The 26032-nt window shown below is 39.6% G+C and overlaps 1 protein-coding gene across 1 annotated transcript in view; it reads right to left on the reverse strand.

The window, feature by feature from the left end:
- The window catches only part of slc35f1 (solute carrier family 35 member F1), a 195491-nt gene that overhangs the window by 36010 nt on the left and 133449 nt on the right, over positions 1-26032 (reverse strand). Inside the window, exons 4-6 of the mRNA XM_088907661.1 lie at positions 19682-19841; positions 17738-17894; positions 10345-10397 (exon numbers count right to left, since the gene is read on the reverse strand). Coding sequence (XP_088763787.1) covers positions 10345-10397; positions 17738-17894; positions 19682-19841 — 370 coding nt within the window. The remainder of the gene's footprint in view (positions 1-10344; positions 10398-17737; positions 17895-19681; positions 19842-26032) is intronic.

A 26032-nucleotide genomic window follows, 5' to 3' on the forward strand; every position in this document is an offset into this window, starting at 1 on the left:
GTCTCTGCTTCAATATGCCTGTAATTATGTCTGAATATAAACTCCAAATGCACCTTTTCTACTTTCGGATTAATACAGACTACACCTCTCGGGCACTGACGGTTTCATCAGAAACCACACTTTGGTAGTGAGAAATTCTTTATCAGAAAGACACTTGTTAATTGGAAAAATCTGCAAAAGGAGGCACAGCTGGTCTGATTGAGTAATTAGCACTTAGAGGGAGTGAACTGCACGTGAGGGAAAGGAGCTGTTGGGACAGTTTCTGTGAGGAATTAGTCACTCCTCTGGGCTAATTGAGAGGTTTATAAGACCAGCCAGGAGGAAAAGGGTTTCAGTGGGTGTCTAGGCTCCAGTCTGGAAGAAAGGAGAAAGTGGCCCAGAGGGGTTTCCTCATTACTATCAGATTGAGGTGGTTTACAGGTCTAAGCATATACTGTATGTATTTGCCACCTCACATGCCATGTATTTCAGCAGAACTAGAAGATGATACATAGTTATATGCTGGTATAATGCCTCAACTATTTGGGGTTGCATCATTCATTGCTATTAAATACCAAAGTCAACACATCTAAGAAACATGAGAAACTAACTGATACAGTATATGATCTTAAACTGTAATTTTATTAGACCTATTATGAACCTTTTTTTCCAAAAGCTCAGAGGATCAGTTTGATGAACTATAGTACATACTATAGAACAAAACATAGACAAACACAATCAGCTCCAAACTATAAAGTAAATCATAAGCACCCAAATTACTGTACAAAGGACTGTGTTAACAAAGGAGTCGTCTAAAAAACTCTACTTGTAATTGCAAAGCCATGAAACAACAAAGACTCTTCAGTTATTCGATCCAGATTTGGTGTGACTGGTGAGTGTATCATATTTATATAACATTTTTATTGTCATAGATCTTTTTAAGGACACTGGTCAGCTCCACTGAATGCTGATTGTACTCTTAGTGTGTGCATACTGAAAACAAACAAGATAAACAAACTTCTCAACATGGCATGAAATTCTTCAAAATGCTTGTTGAATGGTAGTGTATGCTGCACATAATGGTGAAAATAGTAATGGAATTCACTAGTATTCAAGCAATAAATGTATGTACATAATTTTATTCTCATCTGTTTTAGAAAACAGTATACAGTTTACAACATACAGAATAAATATTAGAAAAATGTAAATCAGAGTTCATAAAGGGCTAAACGGCAAAATGTATTGCAGAGATAATTTACGTTATTTTACAAAAAGCTAGGAAAACATGAAACATTCCTCATGTTTACTAAAGGACACTGCAATATACTGTAACATCCTCAAATTAAGTTTGGTCTAAAACGACCCTTTTAAAGTAATTTATGTGTGTACCCCCTTCAGTAAAAGCCCTTTTTAACTATAATGCAGACAGTAGCATTTGAAGTGAACCTCAATCAAGATGAAGAGCTCTGCCACATTCACTAGAGGATAACAGGAGCTGTGAGTCCTGTTATAAATCTGATGAAAATGCAACTATACATTAGTGCTGTGTTCAATTAAATGTGTATTAGGCTTTCCTACTGTTTTGGTTTTTCATATGGCAAATTGAGCATGACAGTTTATCTAGACTAGCAAGTTAGGTACTGGAGGTAGTGAAAATTTTAATTTTGAGATATTTAGAATAAAATATTTTTAACCAGAGTACTGCATGATTAGGAAGGTGAAGGAATATTTAATTGGAATTTATATGCAATAATTGCATTAATGGTTAATAAATTAATAATTGCATGAATTTGAACTTGATAATACCAATGTCTACAATTATTATATATATGAAAATGTAATGTCTCTTTTGAAAAATACCAGAGATAGATTTGAAATAACTGCATGCTACAATATGAACTACAACACTTACAAAATGTGTGTATTCATTAACTGATAATGACACAAATCCAGGCAGAGCTCCACACTCATTGTTCACGACTGGGTTCAGATGACTGCGTCTCAGCTCGGAGAGAACCCCCAGTGTGGAGCCCCCAAATCTCACAGCTAAGAATGATTGTTATGTTAGTGAATTTATACTTTTCTATTACATTATGTAAAGTAATCACAGGACACATCTTGGCAAACATTTTTCAATACAAAACAGCGCATGTATAATTTCTATGAATCTTTATGAGAGTCTCATGTTCTTTTATCGATATTGAAATCAGATGTGGTAATGTGGCATCCTGAAACTGAAATGTCTCTTGAGATATGCAACAGAAGGTCTAATAATTTATTTAAATGTCTTGTTTGCTGAATCTGGCAAGAAAAGACATCAAAGGGACTATTTCTTAGCAAATACCTGATTCTAAACATAATGTGTCTAATTCCCTGGGCTAGCTTTTTAACACTTACCGTTTCTGATAACAGCACTAGTATAGATTAAGAGTCCATAAAGTTATATCAATTCCAAAAACACAAATCCCAGAAGATACGTTGTAATGGGTTCAGATATGTTAAATACAATATATGAATCATTTTAAATTTTCTAAGAATGGCATGTGATATATTCTATAATACTTGAGAAATTGAAACATTTGAAAACATACATTGTAAAACCATGGGAAGTCATTGTTCAACATTCATTAGCGTTATAACTCACAGAGGACTAAACAGCATTTAATGTACTGAATGATGCTAATTAACATAAATTAGATCACATGAAACAACTAAATTCATGTTTGTTGACTCAGTCAATACAATTACTGTATGTAAAAAGATCTTTTGTTATTGACAGTTAATGGTGGCAACAAACTATACAACACTGTTGTAATGTTTCAAATGCTGCAAATCAACCACTGACAAACCTGACTTCTAAAGTAATGGCTGAGAGAGCACAGGCCCAACAACCACATTCCCCAGAATCCTCTGCGGGAACAAGCTACTGCTCTCAGCCAACTGCCCAGTTGCAGGAAGAGAATTGGTCAGGTGAATATAAAAAAAAAATCAGGATGACAAAGCTTCCTGTGTCAGTCAGTATGTGGGAGTGAATGTCTCCTATCTGAGGGGCAGAGGGTAGAATCCAGAATCCAGTATCCAGAATCCCTGTGTGCACCACTCACCAGAGGGGAAGGACTGACCAGAAACTGTGAGTTTTTTACCTTTTGTGAATTGGAAAGTTTGAAAGAGTCTAAGAAACTGTTTGGTGACTTGTTCTGAGGCCCGTAAGCAGTTTAGTTGCTTGGTAGGAATAGTGAGGGACTTGAAGAAGTTCAGGGAGAAGCTCAAAGACAAGCTTAGGCTTTTGTTTTGGATTGTGTTATGACTCACTAAAGGGTTTGGCATTACTTCTGATTCCTTGACACTGAAGATAGTATTAGACATGGTCAACAGAGCTTTGTCTGATGAAAATGAGCACCCACTATCAAACTGCTGGAGAAACTGGTTTTCAAGATTGAGCACAATAATGTTCCACGCTGAATGGAGGTCTAACAATAGTTCAGGAGGGACAAGGGTAGCCGGACTTTTGAAGCTCAGCTGCTGCAACTGGCAGCTACTCTTGATATAATTTCTTAGTTTCCCATATATACTGTACCACACATGACCATCTGCTCTTCCTCATTCGTTTTGCATCCCTCCTCCACTCCATCCCCACCTTTGCAGCTGCCCCTTGGTTACATTTTCACCAGGAATGGGGGTCCTAGCCTCCTATAGCCGGGAGGTTGGCCCTCAGCCAAACAGGTTAAGCCATGTTTCCACAAACTCAATAAATTATTCTACTTTCACGCAATCTTCGGCTGCCCTCATTCCTTGTGAAAATGAACAAGGCAAGGAATCAGCATTCTGGAATAAATTTTGCAATAAAAGTGTGAAACTCTCCTTCCTGGCCGGTACATGAGTGCAACACGGACGTGTTAATCACAGCTGCTAATCCAATTCTGTTTTCCATATGTTACTTGGACTTGATAAAATTGTTCAAATATCTTACAACATTTTAGGGCAAAAAAATATGAATGCTTTGTTGATTCAGGAATTTGAGACTAAGCCTGTGGTAACCATTGGATACTGAACAATCCCATTGGGAGAAGCCGACAGGTCTGCTTTGGGCTTTGCAGCATCTCTTCACCACAGCAATATAAATTCTCACACCTTTTATCTTCACAAGAAAGAGGTTCTTCAGTTCACACCTTCAGAAACAAGAAGCAAAATGCCTGCAGCTTTGGTTATTTTTTATTTGTATCTATTCTTTCTTAAAGGTGCGTTTTAATGTAATTTGAATATGTGATCTAAACCTTAGCTTAAAATTAGACAAGATTCTATTTTACTTTCTTTATATATCCAGGGGAAGGTGATTACAGAATAAAACATGGATGGTAATATCCAGTGTTAACCAGGATTTAACACTTGAAGGGACAGCAATTTAGTGTGGAAAGATACAATGCCTTTTATCAAAGTAAAATGAATTTGAACTTTGAACTTCCTCAAAGTTTATTTCTGAGTTATATTTTCCTTCACTATTCCTACCCCAGCTCTGTTCTTTCCAAAGCTGGACTCACCTTCTGCATCTTGAGAAAATGAAATATGACACAGGATGTCTTTGTACTAATATGGAACATGCAATGGTAATGCTGAATTTCAACACATCTTTTCATTCTAAAATTTGTTCAGAAAGCTAAGGTACTGTTCCTCTAATTGTTTTAACTCAGCAACCAAACAACCACTGAAAATCAACGATTGGCAAATGTCATCAATATTATTAATATAAAATGGGTCGATCAGTCAGTTGCTGTTTATCAGGTGGACTCTTTCTTCCCAAACAGAAAGGAGATACATGGGGTGTAGTTTGAGTTCTGTTAGCTGGCAGTTTCCTCGGCATGTATACGGGCTCTCACACAGCCACCTGATTCTCAACAGAGTTCTGCTGAGCTGGCCTGTTTGTCTGCATTGTCCATGCTGCAATTAAAATTTGTCCACTTGGGAAAATGGGAAGTTGTAAAACATAGCTCCCCAAGTGAATAAAAAGTCAGTATATAATTATAAAATCTCACCTGTGAATCCAGCATTTACATAACACGTCGATCACCAAGTTTTATTTATGCTGAGAGATACAGAACTGTACTTGAATAACTCAAGTTTTCTTTTTATTATAAATTAGCCAGTAAAAGTTAATTTCTGTTTGAGACCCTGATTCATAAAAGAGAGATTGTTTTAAGATACTGCCATCTCTAAATGGTGGATTCCTCAAGCTCAAGCCTGGAATCAACTGGTGGAGCAATATTCAGCAGCTTCAATCTCCAGCAAGCCTATAGAGGATGAGTGACATGAAGTTTGGATCACCAAGATGTAAGACAGAAAATGTCTGAATGGATGAGAAAAGTGACATCACAACTCCTTGGAGTCAAAGACCAACTTGAAACCCAAGGACAGGTCTGTGTGCCGCAGCGTTCATCAGTGTCATGGCAGCCAGTAACTTCATCATCCACCTGTCTCTCTACGCCGGCTGAGCAGAAACTACTCACCCAGAGAACCTGGAATCGGTTTACGACCACACCGGGTCCAGGTGCTCTTCAGTATTTACACTCAAATATGACAGAGGAGCTCTGTCAGTGAGTTTCGACACCAAGACCCTTGAGATTCGTCTCTGTGTTTGTTCCCAAGTTTGACTTTACTTGCTTAGCCTTGTCAGCTTTCTGTGTTTAGACGTCATTCCTTACCTCCCAACCATGTTCCTGGATCACCCCTCAACTTGGTTACTGTGTCTCTGTAACTCTGTGACTTTGAACTTGGGCTGAACCTTGACTCGTGTCCTGGACATCCCCTTGTGCACTGTACATTACTACAGTGTCTCCCCAGTTACAACCCTCACTTGTTTCGGGTTATGACAATGGACTGCGTTTGCCTGCACTGTGCACCTTCCCCAGCTCCACATCTGCCTGCGTGTGTGTTTACTCGGTTCGTCGATCAGCAAGCAGGCTATTCCTCATTCCCAGTGTGCAGGCTGCCTCCGGTCTCAGTAACACGCAGCTCTGGGCGTTCCCAGTGTGCAGGCTGCCTCCGGTCTCAGTAACACGCAGCTCTGGGCGTTCCCAGTGTGCAGGCTGCCTCCGGTCTCAGTAACACGCAGCTCTGGGCGTTCCCAGTGTGCAGGCTGCCTCCGGTCTCAGTAACACGCAGCTCTGGGCGTTCCCAGTGTGCAGGCTGCCTCCGGTCTCAGTAACACGCAGCTCTGGGCGTTCCCAGTGTGCAGGCTGCCTCTGGTCTCAGTAACACGCAGCTCTGGGCGTTCGCAGTGTGCAGGCTGCCTCCGGTCTTAGTAACACGCAGCTCTGGGCGTTCCCAGTGTGCAGGCTGCCTCCGGTCTCAGTAACACGCAGCTCTGGGCGTTCCCAGTGTGCAGGCTGCCTCCGGTCTCAGTAACACGCAGCTCTGGGCGTTCCTAGTGTGCAGGCTGCCTCCGGTCTCAGTAACACGCAGCTCTGGGCGTTCCCAGTGTGCAGGCTGCCTCCGGTCTCAGTAACACGCAGCTCTGGGCGTTCCCAGGGTGGTGCTTGTGGGCTCTCCGACTTAAATGGACATTAAGACAGTAAAAATTTCAAACATAGGAATAGTGTTAAGATTCCTATCTTGGTGGATGAAATGCAGTGGGGTCTTAACAGGTCCACTTCATGACTGTCACGGACGTCCAAAGGGACTAACCGTGGGGAGCAGGAGAGCGGAAAAAGACCCATATGCGTAGCGGCGAGACGGGAAAAAGGCCCGGGCTCATTAGTGCAAAGAGTTCAGGAATGCCGTATAGAAACCTATGCCCTCAGGGAGTGGACGTGGGGCGCCCTGGTGCTAGGCGGGTCTCAGGACATCCGAACGTCATTGCTGAGCGAGGACAGAGTGCAAGACCTGGAAATATATAGCCCAAGGGAAAGAGAGGGACCGGAAGGACAGCAGACCGGAAACCAGGGACAGGACAGAGAAGGAGCGCCCTCTGGCTGCAGAGGGCGTGACAATGACATTACATCTTGACGTGGAAAGTCCACACAAAAAAATCCTTTGGAAAAGTGTTACATCCTTGCTTCATCACACATTTCTCTTTAGAGAAGAAAGGAGTGGGCATAAATTTGTGCTTCTTACTTTCATATATCTCACGAAGAAACCAAACCACCTCGTACAATCTGATTAAGTCTTGTTCACTGTATGTAAGATTAAAATTAAGTTTTGCAGTAAATGTTCATTTACCCAGTGCTATCATTTTTATTTTCTGTATCCAAACATTTATTTGGAACAATAAACATGTATTATTTGTTAGCATGCAGTGTCTTACAAAAGTATTCACACCCTTTCTATGATATCCCATTTTGTGAAATTATATATTTTTTTCATAGACTGTAGTTTTTCAAACATGCACTGTGATGGACTGGCGTCCTGTCCACACTGTATCCTGGATACAGTTAGAATATTGATGGATTCAAACACTGAATGCACAAATTGAAGACTTCAAAGGGTAAGAAAGGTTACAGTAAATGTCAGCAAAAACCAAAGTAAAAACAAAAATGTAAAGCTTTGCATTTAGACCATAATGCTTCAAGATTGTCTAGTCTGAGCCCAGAGCCCTTTGTCACATGTTTGCAGTTTCACCTACAGAAGGTGCTTGTTGCAATCCACATCTAGGATGTGAGATGTTTTTTCTTCTGTTCCACACCAGCTCCCTTTTTGGAGTGACCAGAATATTGTTGACTTTGGACATTTTCTCTCTTTGAAAGTCACAGTAGGGCTCAAAGTTACATCATTAACCAGTTTCCTCCTTGACTAGCTGCTCAGTTTGGATGGACAGCCTGATTTAGGCAGTATTTGAGTGTCTTCCTCTTCTTAATAATAAACTCACCATGATTTATTAAGGGACTTTGAAAAGCATTCATACCCTTCTACTGAGCTGTGCCTTTATACAACTTTATCCTTCAGTTTGTTTGAAAGCTCTGGTCTTCACGGTTGGATCTTTGCTTTAAATTCACTGCCTGACTGAAGGAACTTACAGAGACCGATATATTCATTCTGAAATAATGTAAACCACCATTACTGAACATGAACATACTGTAGGTTTACCAAAGTAGAGGGTTAGAATACTTATGTAATAATGAGATTTCCCCTTTCTTCATATTAATTATCTACTTTTTTCTTTTTAGATTACCTATGTGGAGTAGTGGTTTATAAAACTGTTTCTTCAAAGTGTCATGACTACACACTTTAAAGCAACAAAATGTGAAAACTGTGCAAAGTTTTTCAAGGTATGGTACAGTATGCATATGTCGTAGTTATGTCTGCCTTTCCTAGAATGACTTTTTTAATCAAAGCTAAATTGCATACATTAATTTTTTGTTCAATTAGAACTTTCTGTTTGGCATTATTTCCACTCATTACTCCAGACTTCTATTTCTAATATTTATGAGTATTGAGTGTACACCATCTATCAAAAAGACTTTCTGTTCTATTGCAGATGAGGATGTATTTCTCAAAAGGCAATTATTGATAAGAGTTTGCATACAGAATCAAAAGTGGTGGTTAAGTAGAAATGTATTGCCCTTTTTCTTTCTTTTCTTACACCAAAATGTCACAGTCCAGCTAAGACTGAATATAAACACATTAGCAGAAGTGTTACATAACAAAATATTGTTTTACTTGACACGAAACAAATGGAAATTACAAAGCTGTGCATTACAACTAGCACTGTTCTGCTACTAATGGAACTCATCACTCTCCTTACACAGTGCATATAACGTCCCCATTGTACTGAATCAAGTGACCCACCTCTCTTCACGTTTTGAATTGAAACAAGTCTTAAGAACTATTCTGAATAATACTTACTCGCTTCATCTGGCCTTCACTTTTTACCTCTCTGATCCAACCTCAACATATCTCCAGCTGTACGGATGCTTGCCTATGTATGCATGGATACAGCAGTACACTTAATATTGTATAGCCCATCTTTTTTCTAACCACGTCTTTCAATTCAGGGTTGTGGTGGAGCCGGGGCCTATTATGTGAAGCAAAGGGCACAAGGCAGGGTGCACCCTGGACAGGATACCAGTCCATCACAGGGCAAACACACACAATCACACTCACACTCAGACAAGGGCCAATTTTCCCAGAAGCCAATTAACCTACCAGTAATGTCTCTGGAAGAAACCCACATGGGGAGAAAACATAAACTCCACACAGACAGGTCTCCCAGATCCCAGGTCCAGAATTGAACCCAGGGCCCCAACACTGCGAGGCAGCAATGCTAAACACTGAGATACTGTGGCATCCTTGTATTCTAGTCACATACTGTATTTTTAATCATTATGTTGTCTAAACTTTGAATCTCCTTTTTTATCAAAAGATACCCAAACATTTACTAATCATCTATTCAAGGAGAATGAAGAAGTGCAGGAAGGCTCCTCTGACCTGACCGCTTATCTAACTATTCATCTGTTTTGACACCTTACAGAATAAGCAGTGATGTTCAGGAAGACAGACGCATCTCTCACAGACATCAAAAGCCTACAAGCTCTGTTAAGTCACAGAGATTGCTGTTTCACAGGTGGCCAACTGTAAGCAACCCCACTTAGAGAATTCTGGTCACAGTCAGCTAGTAACATGAGCCAAGCAAAAACTTGCAAGAAAATATTCAGTTTCATTATTTTTCTTGTAGTACGTTAGTGTATGTAATTGTATTTATCACAGTCTTTTATTCCCTTGGTACATAGTGTGTAAATGTGCTGCATCACAACTTATGGCAAAATGTAATGTAATGACATCTACTGTACCAATCAAACCATGAAAAAAGGAACTTAAAGAGCACAAAAGATGCTAAAGTCTGGGAAACAGTAACTTCAAGGAAGTACTGCAGTGAGATCATGGAAGCAGAACATTATTTCATAAAATATTAAAGTATACAAATTTAAGAAAATAAAAGCTTTTTTTCTCTTTCAGCTATGAAAGTAGTAATGTCAGATTGAGACAGATCTTTCACATTCCTACATGAAAGGTCTCTGTAAGCACTGGAATTCCCTCTATAGACATTGCTATAGACACCATTATCCATAATTATCCACTGTTAAAGAATTCTGGTGCCAGAGATACCCGAGGTTATTTCTTGCAGGGCTCCACTGATTTCAACCACAGAGCTGCTGCCCTTCATGTCAGCGGATCTGCAGAATGATCTTCTTCTGACAGCGCTTTGTGACTAACTAATGGTGCAGTAAACTCTAACACAGCAGGAGCAGCAGCTGTAGTAGATGTGGCAATCAATTCCGGCTTATACTGGGAAGGCTGCCTCTTGCATTTCATTCACCTTTATTTTTCGCTTGCACTATAAGCAGAGTACTATAATAATACAAATGATAATCTCACCTATTTGCCAGTCCCATGGTACCTTTAACAATTCCTTATGTTCCATTATAGCTCTGTAATGGAAAAAGAAAATAAATATCAGACACAGAATAGAAGGACAATCCTTGATGACAGGAAAAAAATGATAGGACCAACAACTTGTGGCAAACCTGAGGCTTCTGCTGCTGTAGGACAACACATCCACAATAACAAAATAATGACAGAAAGGCACATTCAGACCTGCATGTGCAATTATTTGAACCCCAATTACACAATAAATTGGGATTTATTGATTGGATTTCTCACATTCACACACACGCAGAGCAACTCGAGGCCATGTGGAAAAGCTCTTCATCACACATAATGTTAATCCATAGAACCTCAGTTCAGCTCCAGCAAATAAAGGCTCTGCAAATGTGGATATCCACTCAGACTGACACATTGGAGAGACCAGCAGTCAGAGTCAGAGCCACCCGCACCTGAGGAGGGCCTGTGGCTCCACTCCCTATCTCCCCTACAGCGCGGTGCTGTCACTCCCCAGACAGGACAGCAGTCCATGATTCCATTCCGTCATACTTACATAACAGGGCTTTTAGTAAACTTTGTAACTAAAACATTTTTAAATCAATTAATATACAAATCAGTGCTTACCATAAATCTCTTTGCCTCATACAGCAATACTTTGAATTCTCACAACCAAATTTGTTGAGTCTGATTTTTAAAAAAAAATCTTCTTCTTCTTCACTTATGTGGGGTCTGCTTGTTTGCACCGATTTTTCCACTTCGTACGGTCTGTGGCATCTCGGCAGGTGACTTTTACAAGGCGCATGTCGTCTTTCAGCCGATCCAGCCAGCGCGTAAATGGTCGTCCACGGGGCCGGCGGCCTTCCACATTCAATTCGAGGGCGGTCTTTGCCATTGATGTGTCATTGCTGCGGGGCACGTGTCCATACCATCGCAGGCGCGGTTCCCTCATTTTCTCAGTGATTGGGGCAACTGTGAGTGTTTTTCACACCCCTTCATTCATGACATGGTCTAGACTTGTCAAGCCAAGGGTCCATCGCAGCACCTTCATTTCTTTCGTATGGAGTGCCTGTTCATGTTTCTTTGTCGTTGGCCAGCATTCAGTTCCGTATAGGGCCACTGGTCTGACCACTGAGCGGTAGACTTTGGATTTTAGGCGTAAAGGGATCTTCTTGTCGCGTAGTACTCCAGTGACCTGCCGCCATTTCATCCAAGTGGCGCTGACTCGCGTCTTGGCTTCTTGGAGGGTGGTGCGGTCGGAGTTGACACATGAGCCTAGGTACTCGAACTGTGTCACTTTGTTCAGTTGGACCCCACCAGCTGCGATTGTGCCATCGGTTTGATCACCGCATTCCAGGTACTCCGTCTTCTTGACGTTCAATTTCATCCCGAATCGTTCAAGGCGCGTCTTCCACTCCTGTACTTGTTGTTCGAGGCCGTGTCGTGTTTCACTTGCTATCATAACATCGTCAGCATACAATATCGTCCATGGATGCCTCATTTGGATATCTTTGGTCACCGTATCCATGCAAAGTATGAATAGCAGAGGAGACAAGGCTGAGCCTTGGTGGACGCCAACATTGATCGGGAAGGTGTCTGAGGTTCCAGCTGCGCAACGTACTGAGCTAGTGGCCTTTTGGTACAGGAGCTTTGTCCAGCTGATATAGGCTTCGGGGACGTGGTGCTGTTGCAGCGCCAGCCAGATGAGATCGTGCGGTACCCTGTCGAATGCCTTTTCCAGGTCAAGAAATGCCATGTGGATCGTTTTCCTCTTCTCATGGTGCCTTTCCATCAGTAGGCGGGCTGCGTGTATGGCGTCTGTTGTTCCGTGGTTTTTCACAAAGCCGCATTGGTTTGGCGAGATATTGACGATGGTTCTTAGTCGTGCATCCAGCACACGCTCGAAAATCTTCATTGTATGGCACAGCAGCCGGATCGGCCTGTAATTGGAGCAGTCATTAACGTTGCCTTTGCCTTTGCAAATTGGCACTGTGATGCTGGTTTGCCACGTTTCCGGGGGGGCCTTTTCCTCAGTGATCTTATTGAAGAGGTCCACGAGCCATGCTGCTCCTTGTGTTCCAAGGAGCTTCCATACTTCGGCTGGGATGTCGTCTGGGCCAGTTGCTTTGCCACTTTTCATCTTGTTGATGGCGGTGGTTACTTCTGCGATTGTGATGGTGGGTACTGGGCTGGAGATGGTATCGGCTGCTGGTAGTGGAGGATGCGGAAATTCCTCGTTGCATATTTTCTCGAAGTAGTCCTTCCAGCGCCGGAGGATGTCTTTTTTTTTTTAAATGTACAGGAATATTTTTCTGGATGCTCTGGTAAACCCGTGTTCTATGGGGAACTTACTGTAAAAGACTGCAGCATTTTAACAAGTAGTTTTTAATGGAAAAACCTCACAATTAACACAAGCCCTCATTCTGACAAGCAGAGCCCAGAGGTCACTCCCACCTCCTTTCCTCCTCCTCCCCATGACTCCCAGTCCTCCTCCTGAAAGGCTGCCAGTTGCAGTCAGCTGCTACCGAGCAGCAGTGGGCTATGAACCCACTGCAGTGAGTGGCAAGGCTGTAAAAGACCACAGGCTGGTTGCCAGGCGGCGGGAGTGATGGATGGAGGCCAAGAAGCGCTGGTTGTCTCGGAACACTTCGATATTCTAGTCCTCAGTGCGATTCTACTCTGAACCTGGATATTCAGATGGATATAAACCTATACTGGGAAACATCTTCACTGCAGGAACCAGACTTAAAATAAAAGTTATTGGCTCAGCCTGTATGTTATGGTCTAGGTGTCTATGTCTATTCATGGTTTTCATGTTTATTTAGTTGCTTTAAGATGTACTGTATCTATTTGTGCCATCAGTCTAACACATGTAAAACAGAGTTAATTACAGGCATACAATGGGCATGGTCAGCTTACCTCTTCACAAATGTTTGCTGAAGTTACTTGTGGATGAGCTTCATGTTATATCACACCACAGTGATCATTTACAAATCACAGAACACAAATCTTAAAATTAAGAAAGCAAGTGCATTAAACCTGTCATTTTTCTTTATTTCCTGGTCAATATTTGCTTTAAATATTATTTTTGCTCTTTAATCCATGTAACATAGACAGTAGTTAACAATACAGAAAATAAAGTATTAAAACACCAAAATTAATATCTAGTATGTACTGAGGTCCACAGAAGGACACCAGATTATATGAAAAAATATGCATAGTGCTGCTATTGACAGAGATGCATCTGATCATTTTCACTCTCTTTTACCTGGAGTTCGGGTCAGTTTCTGGCATATTTTTATGCTGCAAATAGGAATATTGGGATACCTTTTTCTTCTAACAGTTACATTTATGTATACTAAAAAAGGAATATCCATTCCAAACATTCTTGTTGTTCTAATGTCTTATTAATAAAAATGTTTCAATACACATTCAATTAATTAGCTTTATTACTTCAAAATCCTCCAGCCTAAATGTCTACAGTATTAGTTCACCCACTTCTACTTCATAAGGACTCTCACAAGTCTACAAACCTAACATGACAGAAAGGAACTATTTTGTTCTCCCTGGAAAAGTGTGTAAAAAATCTGAAACGTACGTTTGTGTCACACAATCACGCAGCAGGTATGAATCTATCTCGCTGCCTGTCAATACAGTAGACTTGTGTTTGCAGTTGTTAGGCTCCTGACATACTGTATACGCCTAGACCCCAAATCACATACTGTAAAATCAGAACAGCCCGTTAGACCCTCCTATTCCCCTACCTTAAAGAAGTGAAATAAATCTTAGATGTATTAGTATGCATAGTATTGTAACGCTTACGGCCGTCAGGTACTGTGTAAGAGCCGGCGTACCAGAGCAGGTGACGTCACCGCCCTTCCCTATGATAGCAGGACTACAGCTACTGGGCTGGAGAGAGATCTCTCTTTAGCTCACGGGGTTGGGTCGCTGCAGAGAGACGCGGAAGTCCCGGGTTCGAGCCACCTATACTTTGGGCCGACCAGATGCGGCAAGGGCGCCCGCCTGAGCCCCCGTTGCGTTACATTGGTGTCAGAAGCGGGGTGGGATAGCCCTTCGCCGGGGACGGCGATTTAAGCGGGGGAGAGTGTAACGCTTACGGCCGTCAGGTACTGTGTAAGAGCCGGCGTACCAGAGCAGGTGACGTCACCGCCCTTCCCTATGATAGCAGGACTACAGCTACTGGGCTGGATAGAGATCTCTCTTTAGCTCACGGGGCTAGGTCGCTGCAGAGAGACGCGGAAGTCCCGGGTTCGAGCCTCAGTCGGGATGGGGCCGACCAGATGCGGCAAGGGCGCCCGCCTGAGCCCCCGTTGCGTTACATTGGTTTCAGAAGCGGGGTGGGATAGCCCTTCGCCGGGGACGGCGATTTAAGCGGGGGAGAGTGTAACGCTTACGGCCGTCAGGTACTGTGTAAGAGCCGGCGTACCAGAGCAGGTGACGTCACCGCCCTTCCCTATGATAGCAGGACTACAGCTACTGGGCTGGAGAGAGATCTCTCTTTAGCTCACGGGGTTGGGTCGCTGCAGAGAGACGCGGAAGTCCCGGGTTCGAGCCACCTATACTTTGGGCCGACCAGATGCGGCAAGGGCGCCCGCCTGAGCCCCCGTTGCGTTACAGTATGTAGTTTAAATCCGTAACCAGTTCCCAAAGCGTAGCTCAGGTGCAACATTATTTTAATTTTCATTTACAGTGTAACTGTATATTTGTATATAAAAGTATTTGCATCCAGGTATATATATATATATTTTACCGACCGCGTATACGCGAATTCGTGTAGAAATATTTGGCGACTTCAGTATATCTAAATGTCTATGTGTTTCTCAATGTGCTTCGGCAAACTGGTGTACCTTCAGACAATTAACGGGTGTGTCGGAGAACAAGTCTAACGTGAGGAAAATTAAATATATATTTAATAATAATTAAGCAAGGAAGGAGTTGTTTAGCTTTGTGTGCAAACCCAGGTGTCGGGCTGTACAGTACGTTTGGGGTACGAACTGCGTGTGGTAGGATTTTTTAAATTTTACAGACAGAGAAAACAAAAACAGAAAACGACCGAGAGCAACTGAGCAAGACCGTCGTGTTTCGGTGTCATTACATCCTCTCAGAAAAGAAGACAATGCATTTCCGGGCAAACAGATTCAACAGCGAAACCACTGCAGAATATTAATAATACTGTACGTGCTGGGGTCGATGAGGCGTCTGTGTGGGGAGTCGGGGGTTTGCCGTGTATCAGTGTATCAGCCGTGGACTGGAAAAAGCTGGTTTAATTAATATGATTTAGGGATAAACCAGCAAATAGATAATAAATCAACAGAGTTTTGTCAGTGTCAGACTGACCGAGAAGATGATGATTCTATTTTTTAAAATAAATTCACGCTGATTCAAAGAATCTTAACAAAACACATACCACTTGAAGGCCATTCCTGTTCAAATTCGTATCTTGGAGACAGAAAAGCCACCGTGATTTTGTCATTCATTCTTCACCCTTTCTTGTCGCAAATCAACATATTGTAACGCTACGGGGTTCAGGTGGGCGAGGAACCCCGTAGCGTTACAATATCTTTATTATAATGCAGGTTTTGCTTAAATATGTTACTACTTTAAAATATTGTTACTATTTAATTACTATTCAATTAATTATAATTGAAAACTATATTTGATAATGTAATAATTATTTTAATTTGTTTAGTTTTAAAGTTTAGAATTTAATACAAAGTTTGCAAAAAACTGAACTTTTTCTACATATACTCATAATATCTGCAATTAAAGAGCAATATCTTACACTTTTCTTAAATTTTTCCACAATAGTTTGAAAGCATTACTGGATATATATTTCATGTTTTAAAGTCAATATAATAATCATACATATAAATATATTAAAAAATTAGATACATTCTCCAAACAAAAATGAAAAAAAATATGGAAACGATTTTCTATTCAAAAATAAAATGTAATATTAATGTAATATTCAAGGTAGGATACGCTGATTGGTATTTTAAAATCTGATTATATAATTATATCGTTTTATTAATACTTGCATTAGAGGAACAATGTTTAAAAAAGAATTAGAAAAAAAGATTCCTATGGGAGCTAGCACCAAAGAAACACAGCTCCTTTAATAGAACCAAATAAAGGCATTTCCAATTAGTTTATAATGAAAATGAAAATTGTTCTTCAGGTTACAATAATGTTTTTAGCAATTGAGAAATAGACTTTGCCCTCAGGGATGCATTTTTAGCAATTTCTGAACACTCTGAGATCAAGCAGTCTCTGTTATGTCTATACAACTACACAGCTCATAACATTTAACAGGAAATCCTTGATATGTTTCACCAATTGCAAACTGCAGGCCAACTGCTTCATAGGGATTTAGTGTGCAATTTTGGACCCAATGCAAAACCACCCTCATGTACTGGGTTGGAAATGCCAAGTGGGTTCAGGTTAATTTTAATTTTAAACTTGTTTGCATCTTCAATAAAATTATCCTGATTACTGTTTTATAATGAAATGGCCTTCATACATAGAACTGCCTTAATGCACCAACCCTTGAAGGTAGCATGGGAGTTTTGCTTCTGGAAAGGGATTATGGAGGAAGCATCCATATCTGAATCACCTTTATTTGCAGGTTCATTTCATGTACAAAGAATTTACTCTGGTTACTTTGTGCTGCAGAAACATAAACAGTACATATACAGGACCATACACAAACATGTACATATGCCATACACAAAGAAGACTAATAGACATCATTGCTAAGACAGTGCATACTGTATAACTAGGAATTATGGTCCTAGTTGTAAGTCAAAACAAGCCCTGTGAAAGAAGCTGTTTAAATACCCAAAGGTTCTGGTTTTAATAACATTTCCATGAGTGAAGTTTATGAAACAGGTGGTAACTTGGGTGGGAGGGGTCATCAGCGATCTTTCCTGCTTCTTTGCTCTGGAATTGTACAAATCATCAAAGGAGGGCAGATGACAGCCAATGACCCTCTCCTCAGAGCGAGCAACACACAGCAGCTTGCCTTCGGAGTGGGCAAACGCGTTGCCAAACAGTTATAGAGGCAGTCAGAAAGCTCTCAATAATGGCTCTGTAAAACTGTATCAGAATTGGTTGAGAGACACCAAAGGTTTTCAGATGGAACAAAATGCATATTCTCTGCTGTGCTTTCTTTGTGATGCTAAGTAATGGTTATATTAATGTCCTGTTTAAAATTAGTAGAGGCATGCTGGCTCATGTATTACAAAGAATGTTGCAGTGATTCAGAGAAAGCAAAGCTAAATTATTTTCCACTCATGAGGATATTACATAATCCTGAAGTTTGACTCTGTCAGTAATTTTTTTTTCTGGGACAATAAATACAGATACTTACAGTTGTATACCACTGAAAAAGGACCCAAAGAGGCCAATCATTCCAAGAAACTCCACCCGGCTGAGGTTCTTTACAATGAACTCCTCACAGACATTGGAGATGCCATACAGTGTGGCTCCAGCTAGCACTAGCAGGTCCCCCAGGAGTTTATGATCCCCTGTGTCAATGTAGAGACAAACACTGTAAGTACTATTATATACATCTGAATAAACAATAATGAAGCATCCTCATTCATTCAAACTGCTTAGGAGATACAGTACAAAAATGTTAAAAAAGAAATCTGTAAACATATGAAGTGAACGGGATGTGATTTTAAAGCACACTCCAGATTAATCTATGACATTCTTACAGAGAAGGATCTCTCCATGATTTCTTTAAAATGAAAAGAACACCATCATATTCCACTCCCACAAATGCTTTAGGTTTTATGCATACTGTATATTTGGAAATGACAAGCACATTTGTAAAATTAAATTGTACAAAAAGAGCTATTACTGACCCCTGATTTATCAGTTATTTAGACCACTTACAGTATTACCAGCATAATACAAATTAGTATTGTTTCTTACTAAAACTTTAATTTTTACAAAAAGCAATACCAACTCTTTTGTGAATTTTGTTATTATTATTTTTTTAAATGCCAGGTATCTGGCTTTCAGTTGTCTAAACTATTTTCCCAGGTATATAAATTCCATACAGTACGTTTGGATTCTCCAGCAGGATGTAACTGGTTAAGCAGTCCAACACAATATTAAATATGTTTAATCTTCCCAGCTATGTTGTCACTGTCCAACTAGTTCAGGAAAATATGTGTCCCAAAACTATCATAATTGCTGTACTAATCATGCCACAAGAAACAAAATCTGAACCCTTGGGGGAGCTAATGGGTAATGTTACTTCCACTGCTAAATATATCAAGGAAAATCAATCAAAACATGTAACAAATCTTGTTATTCAAACTAAAACTTAAAAAAAATACAAAAAGGTACTCCGTTATCTGGCAAGTTTCTAAAAGACACTAACTGTAACTTTAAAAAAAATCTTTTTTGCTTGACCTATTTTTAAATGAAAGCAGTTTTCAAAAACAGATTTATCTTAATTTATGTACCAAAATTAAACAATGTCAAATAAATTGAGCAGATGAAAAACAGGATAGTAGGTATTTTTGCAATGCTGAGAATGGTTGGATGTTCAATACACATCCTGACATCAAGGGGATTCTCTTTACCATAACACATTCTGTGGTTGAGAAAGTTAACAAGAAACATGTCAAATGATAATACAGGACAAACATGCTATATCTCTTTTTATTAATGCTAGCATGCTGTTAACTCACAAATAGTACAAAAAAATTCAAGAAGATATTACCTACTATTCAAGTTTCAAGTTAAGATGACTGACTTATTTAGTTTAAACTTTAAACGGTAATCAATTTGAATATTAAATCATATGTATGCATGTGTGTATGTGAGTTGAATGAATACAAAAATTAAATGTCTTGCAATAAGTGATAACTTAAACTGAAAAACACCAGAACCTCTACAAACATGTTTATACATAATCACATCAATTCAGATAAAACATTTAAAAATACATTAAGTAGAATGATGAACTTCTTATAGTGTCCCTGTTTGATTGCTTTTTTTCTTTTTGTTCCTAACTCAGTTTAACTTTTAACAAGTTTAACCTTTATATACCAACACACTAATTACATATACCATGACTTTCAATTGATTGAGCAAATTCACTTTGACATCATTGACAAATACTTCTCTTATTTAAAGGATGATTTTTAGAGGCTTAAAAAGCAAGGAATTTGATACACCGGATACTCAGATTTCAAGAAGTATCTTTTTTAATGCAATATAAGGGCACATGCAGATACAGTATATTCTCTGATGAGCTGTGCTCTGACCACTACTGTACATTGCAATGATCACTTACCCAAGCCCTGCTGTCTTCCCACTAGCACATCTGCCCCCACCATGCAGCCCATTCCCAGCAGGCATACTCCAACGCCAATGAAGTGAACAGCCTTGTACCTCACCAGCAGGAAGAACCAGGACAGTAATAGCACCACTGGGATAACAAAACAGTCTAAGAGCTGCAATACAGAAGAAACCAGCAATTAATAGCCACTGCTTCTGTGGCACCTACCAGAGCACTTCACCATACAATATGAGGAAAAGCATATACAAAGCTGTGTTTTATTGCTACCATGGCATACACAAAGTCCTCTTGGGCAAGTTTGAAGCTCCTAAGCATGTAGTGTAACAGGTATTTAAGAATCTCTCTCTGAAGCTAAAGATGGTCTTGAGGATGTAAATCTGCTAAATAAAAGCAACATTTCATGCACTTAATTATGAAAATGATTATTCAGTATAATGAATCAAAGAATAAAATACCTGTGTGTCTACTATGTGAAAATATCTTAACTAATGATAAAAGTCTCTATAGTACACACACTAGGAACAAAAGCATGATGATGCTGTATGCTTTTTGATGTTGCTTTGTAGGACTGGAGTTACACTTGACCAAAGGAAGAGTATTAAAAGAAAAAGTATTCTGCCAGTATGCTTTGAAGATTTGAAGGAAAGAAATACATGATATAATAATTATTAACACTGTAAGATAAAAATGCTGTAAGAGTCCATTTTGAAATTGTGAAGCTTAATTTCACACTCATTCTCTCCTCTGTGAATAAATGAAGACAACAGAGGTGCAGTCAGACAGCTCTGAAAACTGTCACTATACATACTGTACCATGAGATAATGTTGTGTTGTGGATTGGGTGCTGTTATAATATTGTTACTTGTGCCAGCAGCCAAACATACACTAGAGGAAGTGAAGAAATACATTAGACAATAATATAATTGTTTTTTCCACTTCAAGGAAAAAGAGCTGGTTAGTCATGGTGTCATATTAATAACAAGTCTGTCCTTGAAACAGCACATCATGGTGTTAAAGCCAAGTGTAATACAACTCTATGAAACTGGGAATGAACAGACATATGACACAGTGATAAACCACAGTACAGGCAATGGTGTAAATGTGTTAAAAATACAAGTGTATAATATCATTTTACATTTACTGAATGTTTTCATAAGAATGTGCCGGGGTTAAAAAAATAAATATAATAATTATGAGCTTCCAGATTCAGGGTAAAATGCTCCCAGAAAAAAAATAAAGTTCATTAATCTATCTATAAAGTAAAAAACAACACATTCTATTTTATTCTTACAAAAGGCTAGATACGGTACATCAACTTCTACTTCAGTATTGAAACAGACTACCCAACTCTTGAATGCAAGAGTTTATGGAATGATGAAACTTAATCTTAATAAAATAACAGAAACACCCCACTCAGCAGAAAAGAATAATGTAATGCTCAGCTCTGCTTAGATTGGACACATACTGTAACACTATGATGATTCTGTTATGACAGGTATCAGAATATAAGATTTAAAGCCAAATGTTATGGTCACTTAATTATCTTTTGAATTAATACATTTGAAAATATTTAAATGTGTGATTTATGTGTTTAATTGATATTAACTAGACAAATAATTTTCCTACCTCATTTGAGATTAAATTAAACATTTAAAGCAATTCTTAAATCCTATCCCCTAAAATGTTGGAGAACACTTGTGAAAGTTTGTCTTCAAAACACACTTCCTTATACTATTAACCAGCTGTAAAGGGACAAGAACTTCTTCAAGACAGACACAAATTTGGCTTAGAGGCTTACAGAAAGTCATCGCACACTCTGAAAGGGCAGCAGGACCAGACAAGATGACAGCTTTACTGATCTGCATTCTCCTGAAAGCTGTGGGGAATGACCTGTCTTCCTCAGTCACTTGATCAATTGTTCAGGTGAATGTTTAAAAACCAGGAAGCAGAGGTTTTTCAGAGTTGGTCAATATGTGAAGGCAGCTCCTCTGTTGAGCAAACCTCACCAGAGGGAGGGAGGCAGAAGAAAGAACCAAGCAACTGAGTTTGGAGATTTGAGATTTTTGGAGGAGCCCCAAAGATTTTGTTATGAGCTAGTAAGTAGCTCAGCTGCCTGGGTACTGATGGTGATGGACAAATCTATTCAGTAGCTTGAAAAAGCTGTGTAGTGTTCGTTTATTTCTCTTCATGCTGTAAACAAAAGAGCACTGTTTCTCTTGTACAGTATGTCATTTTTATACCGATCTGCCTATAAACAATCCTGTTTTAACCTCTGCTTCAGGGTGTGTTACACACCCTTTGTGGTACTTACTGCTCCTACAAAAACATAAAAGTCTGCATGCCTTTTACATTTTTCTAGAATAAATCTACATATTTCATATTTCTAAGCACTTATAGGACAGGAACATTGGTAGTATGGGTTCATCTCAGGTTCTTTGAACCAGAAGATGATGGTTTTTGCATTCAACAACATCTGAAATTACTGGTATAATGTTTAAAGTTTCTTTTTATTCCTTGATGATAGGAGTTAACAATTGTTTGTGTTCTGTCAACATTCCTGAAAAATGGTGCAGAAATCCAAAACACATATATTAACAATGTCCCACAGCAATACATGTCAATGGGTTGTGTTCCAGTGCACTCCCAATCAGAGAGTTGAACTCTATGACAAAAACAATTATGCAAATTTTTGTGTGGGCTAAAATTTATTTTGCAACACTGTGTCTGTTAATGTTTATCCATTTAACGTAAGCTGTGAAGTGAAGGCTGTTGGTAGTGGTAGGCAGTGAACAGGGCGGAATAAGCAGGAGTAATGATCCCACTGGTGCATCTGCAGTCCACAGCTGTCTGAAGTTCTCTCATGACACCTTTTCAATGCCATTTATTAAATGTCTCATATGTAGGACCATAAATCAGTTTCTCCTTATTTAGTTAGCTGATTATTAATCGTAAGCTGTTTTATTTAATAGTAAATAGTAAATTTTAAGGTAGGAATATATTATCCCCATTGTTTTAAAAATAACTTTAAAAGAAAGATGTTTTATATATAAATTATTTGCATTGTATTCAGTTTTAACATTTTTTTCCACACAGTAGCTCACCTTATTTAAGGGTGTATGAAGAAATAAAATATTTCTTTTATTTTTCATTTTATAGAAACTACACATACAGTGCAGATCACAGCAAAGAGATTTTATAATTGATTTATTAGTGTGAGACAATGGGACAGGAATGGTAGCTGGACGAACCCTGAGATGAAGATTTCCCAGCGACACTGTTCACTCTGGAGTGTGGCTGGATTCACACAGCACATATTGTCTCAAATGCTCCGTCTGCATGCCTCTTGCTGAATGTGCCCAAGTGCTTCAGCAATAACTAATAACTTCCTATATTAGCACATATTCTTGAGGCACGGCAAACAAAAAAGGCACTAATTAAGAGTGTGGAAATTTAGAATTAACTGTTCACGCTTTCAAAAGGGTTACATACAACTTCAAATCTCTTATGTCCTTTGACTTTTATCTATAAAATTTTATTAGCCTTTTTATACACTCTAAATTTTCAAATTACTAACCTTTAATCTACGAGGCATTAAAGGCTATTAATGTTCCTGATGTAACAGCACAGGAGTGACGATTACCATGCTCTGAAAAACTCCCTCTCTTACGCACTCACTGACTGACTCACACTGTGAGCCCTACACTGTCCACAGCTTATTCCTCATGAGGGAATAAGTAATGTGTCTCTCACCAGAAACTGCACTGCCCACTGAGTGTATCCTGACTGACCCCAGCAGTGCTCAACCAAATGTTTGCCAAAGCCTGAACAAGTCTAATTGCAGTCAAGTTTATGGCACGGCCAATCCATGAACCAGAAATTACCGGACAATAAGGACATAAGGACATGATGTTAAAGACAACTTTTGTTATCTTCCTTAGTGTCAATTCAAGAATTTCAAGAAGAAATGATGCACAAATAAGATTTCACAGGTCTTAAAGAACCAGCTTAAGTGAATTAATTAACAATAGGACTGGGGCTAACAATAGCAAAGTGTGCTAAGTGTGCTGTTTTATTGTGCTAAAAGAAATAGTTGGTAATATTAACTGCATCTACAACTTTCTGTCACATTCTGTAAACATCTCCAAAATGCAGGGTTCTGCAGAATATGTGATGTTGCTAAGCAACAACACATCACCCATTTAGAAACCAGAGGGATTTGGTGACTGAGTTCACAGTACTTTTTCCGAAGTCCCCAGTGAATATAAAGGTGAAACTAAGCTAGACTCCAGAAAAGCATAGTATGACAAAACATTACATAAGCACAGTCAAAGAACTGTGCTATTAGTAGACACAAGCTCTCCTTTTAAATCTACTGTCAGGACAAGTATTTTGACTTCCTCAACCCAAATGCTCAAGATACTCGTGATTCATAAAAAAGCAAACAAAATCACACTCCTATTTCTGATAGAAGAGTAGAAATAGACATTTTCTTGGTATCCCAGAAGACAAATATTCCTATTAAATAAATCAGGAAGTTGTCCAATGACCCCTTCCTTCAACTATATCCTAACAAAGAGCCTTGCCAGAGCCATGCACTGTCCATCAATAAAAAAAGGACATGCAGTTACATCACACTGGCTCATCGGCTCATTGGCCAGTGTGGATTTTAGATAAAAACAGCAAATATTGGGTCAAACCTTTTCCCGGATTCCTTCCAAAAACCTCTACTTTTAGTTCTTATTCTATTCTAGAAATATTTTCGAGATCTACAGCTGCATATATTCTAAAGGTGTTAAATGTAAGTGGTTGCAAACAAAACTGTTGTTTCAAGAGTTACAGAATCTGCTATGTGAACTGAAAGTAACAGAAGGTTACTGATCTATTGTTTCTGTGATTGCATTTATTTCGGCACCAAAGTCAGATTATAATACTGTGACTTCACTGCTGAAATTTCCAGTGACACCAAATGATCTGAGAAGCACCTGATTAAACTAGACCCTTGCATTCCAGCTACGTTCAATCAAGATGAAGGATGGTAGAAGGTTTTCATCAAGAACGCATTTAGAAGAGTGTTTGTAACCTTTCTGTGGAAACCACTACAAGAAATACAATCCCCGTCCTCATTTAAGATAGATTCATGTATGATTACTTATTTCTTATTCTGTTGTTATTAAAGGCTTTATGTTCTAATTAGTGGTTGGTATTTGTTAAAACCTTAGTAATACATTTATCACCTACAAATCCGCTCTCTCTTGTATTTTGATATTTCTCAGTTTCAGGGTCATATCGGAATGTCTTGAGATTTGCTGATTCCTGTCTGGATTTTGTCTCCTGAACAGTATATACGTTAGTTTAACAACTAGTGTGAGATTTGTGTGTCTGGCTTCCCATTGTTCAGCATAATAGCATCCTGTAGTTCAGGTGGGTAGCTGCGTCAGCATGCGTAGGCTGCAAAGGAACAAGTAATAGGTTTATTCCATGCTGAAAAAAAGAAGAAAGAGAACACAACGTTTCGGCCGTGGAGCCTTCTTCAGGTGTGAGAGAGACAGGGCAGTAGGCAAAGGTAAAGTAGCGGGAGAACAAAGGTTGGGAGGGAGGAGGAGTGAGAGGCGGGAGCAGGGGACAGAAAGAGAGGCCAATCAAGAGGTGTGAAGTCAGAATGGGTGCAGAGAGGTGTGAAATGAAACTTCCAATGAATGGAGAAAATTTAAAAACAGGACCCTACCACTGACTACCAAAAGGAAGTGGTATCCACCATTTCTCTTCTTATCAGCAGTAATGAGCTCCCCCAGGAGGCAAACCGGCTCATCATGGAACATCCACAGGTATCTCAATTTTACCTCCTCCCCAAAATCCACAAACCGGACACCCCTGGACGCCCCATCATATCAGCATGTAACTGTCCAACTACTTACATCTCAGCCTTTCTCGACAGCCTCATGAGACCGCTGGTTGAAGATCTTCCCTCATACATCAAAGACACCAACCACGCGCTCCAACTTTTTAATGATTTCCAATTTCAGGGTACCGAATGCTACATTTTTACCATGGACATCACATCTCTGTACACCGTCATTCCCCATAATGACGGCCTTACAGCACTCAAGCACATGCTGGACAAACGCACAGTGCTTGATCCACCCACCCACACCCTGGTACGCCTTGCAGAATTGGTCCTCACACTGAACGCATTCTCTTTCAATAATCTTTTTTACCAACAGGTCAGCGGAGTTGCCATGGGCACCAGAATGGGACCCAGCTATGCCAACATTTTTGTCGGCTGGGTAGAAGAACGCTTCTTCGCTTCCTACACTGGCTATGTCCCTGACCTCTACAAACGATATA

The sequence above is a fragment of the Atractosteus spatula genome, chromosome 2 (genome assembly GCF_055471065.1).
Source record: "Atractosteus spatula isolate fAtrSpa1 chromosome 2, fAtrSpa1.hap1, whole genome shotgun sequence".
Classification (NCBI taxonomy): Eukaryota; Metazoa; Chordata; class Actinopteri; order Semionotiformes; family Lepisosteidae; genus Atractosteus; species Atractosteus spatula.